The sequence below is a fragment of the Neophocaena asiaeorientalis genome, unplaced genomic scaffold (assembly GCF_003031525.2).
Source record: "Neophocaena asiaeorientalis asiaeorientalis breed wild unplaced genomic scaffold, Neophocaena_asiaeorientalis_V1.1 scaffold541, whole genome shotgun sequence".
In the NCBI taxonomy this organism is placed as follows: domain Eukaryota; kingdom Metazoa; phylum Chordata; class Mammalia; order Artiodactyla; family Phocoenidae; genus Neophocaena; species Neophocaena asiaeorientalis.
In genome coordinates this window covers 1,377,298-1,383,297 of record NW_020172450.1, presented here as the reverse complement: position 1 = coordinate 1,383,297, position 6,000 = coordinate 1,377,298, and the positions used below count along the sequence as shown (strand labels likewise).

Below are 6,000 nucleotides of genomic sequence, written 5' to 3'. Positions count from 1 at the left end.
CCCAATCCCTTTTTTTCCCCCCCCCCCCGGTACGCGGGCCTGTCACTGCTGTGGCCTCTCCCATTGAGGAGCACAGACTCCGGACGCGCAGGCTCAGTGGCCACGGCTCACGGGCCCAGCCGCTCCGCGGCATGTGGGATCTTCCCAGACCGGGGCACGAACCCGTGTCCCCTGCATTGGCAGGCGGATTCTCAACCACTGCGCCACCAGGGAAGTCCCACAATGCCTTTTTGATTCTCTAGCAATGAGTGCGGTAGGATTTCAGAGGATCCTGTTGATGTGATCAGGAAAAGTTTTATAAAATGGCTAAAACGGTAGTTGGTCTGGGTGGATGAGTTGAATTTTCACAGGTGGAGAGGGACTAGCATTCCTACTGAGGAAAGGGCATAAAGAAAAGTGGGGGTAAGGGGAGCATACAGATCACTTTAGTGCAAGGAGGGATTTATGCAGGAAGCAGAAGTAGAAGATAGGCTGGAGAGAGAGATATGGAATAGTTTGTACTGGGCTTTTGGTAACAGGCTAGGATATCTGAAGGTTTTCTATAGACAACAGAGAACTGTGGATGATGTTAGGGTAGAGAAGCAAAGTTGTGGGACTATTAATTGGGCAGGAACATGGCAATATAGAAATAGAGTAAAGTGCCTGGCTAAGTTGAGTTTTTACATGATGGGACACCCAGTGTAAATATTCTGCAGATGGCTGGAAAGGAAGGACTACTTAAATTTGGGGAAGACATAGATTTCAAATAATCTGTATAGAACTGATAACAAAAGACTTGAGAATGGATGAAATAACTACAGGAGAATACAGAACGAGGACAGAAGTTCAACTACAGAACTATGACAATGAAAAATACGATTAAAAGCCCAGCAGTATGTTGTATATGAAAATCCAGTAAAATACTAGCCTAGGGAATACCTGGAAGCCCTTTATAACCCACGAAGGCATACAGATCAGAGTTTAAGAGACACTACCTTAAGGTAAAGACCAGTAAGAACTTGGGAGTGAAGGAAGAACAAGAAGAAAACTCTGACATACCTGTTGAGCAGTCAGATCCTGTCCACTTGGGATCGCAGCTGCATGTTCCAGTGTCCAGGAGAAAAGTCCCGTGTCCTGAGCACTGCTCTTGACATATGGGAAGTGGCGTTTCACAGTTGATTCCTCCCCAACCAGTAGAACAGTGACATTCTCCTTTTACACAGATGCCATGGCCAGAACACATTGGGTCTAAGCAGTCCTCTGAAGGCCCCAAAAAGGAGGGAAAAGGTTGAAAGTAAACAGGTGTGGCCAGTTTACCTCAGGACAATGAAACTGAGGTACATTGATTTCCTAATATTATATCATTTATGCTGTTTTAATTAGGCAATAAAATGACTCATGTAAACGCTGTGTTCAAATCAGAATATTATTAGCACTTAAAAACATGGTAGGCTATCATAAAGGTTGCAACCTAAATTTAGAGGAAGGAAACCACACATATGTTATGTGAAATTATGAGCAGTGTATAGTACTCCCACGCAAATGGGTCGGTGGACCAGTGTGGGCCTTCAATAAGAATTCCTTGGCTTTGTAAGAAAGATCAAGAATTTTTAGTAAGTCATTCCTTGTCTTTTCTGAAATTGGAATCATAGTTCCCAGAAATGGCTTTTATTTGATGTGTCTAGAGGAGTTTTTATATATATTTAAGTTTGGATTATTTAAGGTATTAGGTGAGGTGACTGCTGTTTCATGAAATCATACAATATAATCAATTTCTTATAATTTCTCATTTATCCCTAAGAAGCACTGAAAATGAAACATTTTTAACGTAATTTCAAAATTCTTTTCCTCGTGGCTTCTCTTTTTACCAGGATGCTGTGACATAGTTTTCAATGCTTTAGAATATCACAGACTCAATTATATTTGTCTCAGATTCTGTGAAGTCTGGAAATTTTTGGACACATTCTAACAAACACTCTATTTTAGAAGTAGATTCCTATGTTTGCCTTGGGGAAAATCATTTTGTGCTTTTAATTGAGTGACCATCCCACGGGAAATGGGAAAGTTGATTTCCAAATTTTTGATCTTCCCATACAAATAAGATGAGACCAAAATAACTTAACCATGATGAGGATGTATGCTTTGATTTACTTTTCCAGCAATGGAAACAGACTAATACAATCTGCCATCATCTGCAAGACTGGCCTACTTTTAGGGTGTGGCATGTACCATGGAACAGAGTAAGTCTAACTAAGCAGTATTATAATTAGTGTTATTGCCATTATAATTAGCCCATGATCTCAGGATCATTAGCACAATGCTTTAATACCTGAGCTAATCAGCAAATAAACACCAGAAGGTACATCTGATTTCATCCGTTCATTATTTGGAGGGAGAGGAAAAGTCTAAAATGTAGAATATTGTTTCAGAAGGAGGTAATTTTATTACATCAAAATACAATAATCTTAATAAATGATATAGTATTTAACTTAATATAGTTTCTTTTTTTAGAAGGCCACCTTCAATGAATAGGCAAGTCATACGTAAGTAAGAGGCACAAAGTCATATGGCTGAAAGGACCAGGTTGGTAGTATACATGAATGAGATGGGCTGGATGTAAGAAAACAGGGTGTCAAATGAGTTGAAAATTACACCCCCTCGAAAACCTGCCCATGGATGTTTACAGTAGCTCTATTCATAAGTGCCTAAATTTGGAAACAGCCTTGATGTCCTTCAATAGATGAATGGATAAACAAACTGGTATATCAAGACAATGGAAATTCAGTGAAAAGTAAATGAGCTATCAAGCCATGGAAAGACATGGAGGAGACAAATTCATGTTGCTAAATGGAATAAGCCAGTTTTAACTTTTCCATACTGTGTGATTCGAACTATATGACATTCTGAAAAAGGAAGACTACAGAGACAGTAAAAAGCTCAGTGGTTGCCAGGGGCTGGAGTAGGACGAGGGATAAATAGGTGGAGCACAGAGGATTTTTAGGGCAGTGAAATGATTCTGGATGATACTATGATGGTGGATACATGACATTATCCATTCAGCAAAACCCATATAATGCACAATACCAGGAGTGAACCCTAAGTAAACTATGGGCTTTATTTAGTTACTAATCATAATGTACCAATATTGGTTCATCAATTGTAACAAAGGTACTTTACTAATGCAAGGTGTTAATAATAGGAGAAACTGTGTGTGTGTGTGTGTGTGTTTGTGTGTGTGTGTGTGTGTGTGTAGGGGTGAGGGCTATATGGGAACTCTGTACTTTTTGCTCAATTTTTATATCAGCCTAAAACTTCTCTAAAAAATAAAGTACATTAATTCAACAATTAAAAAAACAAACAAACAAGGTGTGCTGGGAATAAGTGTCCAGTTTAAAGGAATCTGCTGCTAATTGGCTACAATCATTACCACCACATAGGAATGTGGGTCCAAGGTTACCAGATTTTCTAGTTGTTCAAGAGAAGCTAGAAACAGAGACTTTTATATGACATTTCTCTATTTTAAATTTTGGGAAATACGTCACATTAAACAACAACGAAAACACCACCACTACCACTTTGTGAATCAAACAAAACCCATCCATGGGCCCAGTTCAACCTGTGAGCTCCTGGTTTGTGATGTCTGACTTAAAATATTTTTTGTTAAAAAACTGTATTTGAAAAGTTTATACCTCTAAACATGGTATTCCTTGCTATCTTGGTTATTCTGTAAATTTTCTTAGTGGCCCCTAGAAGGCAAACATAAGCTAAGTCTTTTTTCCAACGACTTACAAGATTTAAATTGGAAGGGTCTAAATTAATTAGGTTAAATGTTTTTCAGGGCAGATTGTAGATGTTGTGATAGACACCATTTTTTGGTGAATGTCTGTGTGTCCATATAGCATCTGAATGTACAACTTAAATATCATGATTGCAGATGGATTCCCATAAAAACAGCTTCCAAAAGTAACTCAGGAACTCTACTGCCTTCCCTAGGCCCAATGACATTCATATTGGAACAGATACAATCTTTACACCAAAATTCTACTATGGCTAATGGGAAGTGGGAAGCTAAACTCTGGCTTGCTCATGGAGTGGAATGAGATTAAACTCTTTAAAATGCTGTGTAATCGTCTCAATGAGCCATCTTTAAAAAGCAATTATAGTGCATTTTCAGCAGTCTCTTTCCTGAACAACAGTTGTGATGAGACCATCTCCCATGGTAATGGTTTAATATTATTTCTGAAAACAGTCTTATTTGAGGAATGTGACATGAAAAAGGTCTGATTACTAGTAAATTTATTTTCCAATGTGTCTTCTTTAAATTATAAAACTATTACTATTTTGAAGTATGTTTTGTAAATGATAAAACTATTGTGTGTGTATGTGTAAAGGCTCCTTTGGGGGTGAATTTTAATATAAAGGCACTGCCTCAAAACTCTAGGAGGTATGTAAAAATAAATATAAAGCAATAATAATAATGGTAATTACAAATCACTCCCAAAGAGAACATTCGTGAAATGGTTCCAAATGTGCACGTATTATTTTTATTATGTGCTTTAAAGTAAGATGTAGCCTAGTGCACTCTGTAATAATGAAAGCATGTAAATTAACACCTAAAATCATCAGTATGGAAATTCTCAAGTTATAAGACAGTGTTAAAACGAGGGGGGAAATGCCATTTTTCACTACTGCTCTGCAAGGGTCACAGATAAAGCCTCATGTTAATATTAGAGGCTGTCAGAAGAGACACGAACTCCCCCGCTCCATGTACGAAGGAGACATGTTGAGCATTTAATGGTTTGCAAAGACCACTTACATCTCTACTAGAAACCCAGAATGACACCTTGGACAATTCAGTGAGAGAAAAGCCTGGAGCTATAGATTAACACAGGGCTCTGACCTTCCTCGCATATTTCTCCTTTGTATCCTGGCACACAGATGCAGACTCCCATGATGCAGGTGCCGTGGCCAAAGCACGTTGGGTCAATGCATTGCTCTTCTGGAACGTCGCACTCTGGTCCTTTCCAGCCATTTCGGCAGACACAGTGTCCTTTCTCGTATTCTCCGTTCCCACCACACAGCACAGGGCATGAATCTGAAGGTTGGCAAATGAACTTGTAATGTTCGCATAATGCTTTTAAAATCTCCAAAGAGCAATTCTCTATCGATTCTCGTATAATATTTCTGGTAAAAAAAAATTGTACTATTTCTGTCTTACCATTTATTAAATCGGCACATGTTCGTGATTACAAACAGAATTTTCCTCTTATGGGATTGGGGGAAAGATAAATTATAAAAACATCCTGAGTGGAGAAATTATTTCAAGTACTTGCTTTTGATTCCACCATACTCTTAAACAATTATTATTATCATCATTATTATAAGCTAGGATTTTTCTCTTTTATGGTTTTTCTTCCTCAAGCAGATGTATGCTACTTTCAGGAAGAAAACCCTGAAAATCTGTAAAACTAGTAGGGAGTTATTCGTATTATAGAATGTTATCTTTAAAAAGTTGTGCATTTAAAGAGATTTATGCTGGACAGATGTCTGTGCCTACCCCACACTGTGCAGACCTTTATTAGAACACTCACTCCGCTTTGTCACTGTATGTCTCCTTATTAAAAATATGGGCTTCCTGAGGGCAGGGCCTGTACCTTGTCTTATTCATTTTTTCAATACCAGCCATCACCTCTACTTCTACCTCCCACCTCCTCAAGATCTATCAGAGAACTTGGAACCGAGCAAATGCTGTAGAATTCTCTGTTGAAAACAAATATCGTATATTAACGCATATATTTGGAATCTAGAAAAACGGCACAGATGAATTGGTTTGCAAGGCAGAAATACAGACACAGATGTAGAACAAATGTATGGACACCAAGTGGGGAAAGCGGGGGTGGGTGGTGGTGGTGGTGGTGGGATGAATTGGGAGACTGGGATTGACATGTATACACTGATATGTGTAAAATAGATAACTAATAAGAACCTGCTATATAAAAAATAAATAAAATTAAATTAAAA

At 38.3% G+C, this 6,000-nt stretch overlaps 1 protein-coding gene across 3 annotated transcripts in view; it reads right to left on the bottom strand.

Moving 5' to 3' along the window:
• Positions 1-6,000, bottom strand: part of TENM1 (teneurin transmembrane protein 1) — a 552,490-nt gene that overhangs the window by 247,155 nt on the left and 299,335 nt on the right. For all 3 annotated transcript variants that reach the window (XM_024737354.1, XM_024737356.1, XM_024737355.1), the window contains exons 10-11: positions 4,880-5,074; positions 1,039-1,239 (exon numbers count right to left, since the gene is read on the bottom strand). In XM_024737354.1, coding sequence (XP_024593122.1) covers positions 1,039-1,239; positions 4,880-5,074 — 396 coding nt within the window. The remainder of the gene's footprint in view (positions 1-1,038; positions 1,240-4,879; positions 5,075-6,000) is intronic.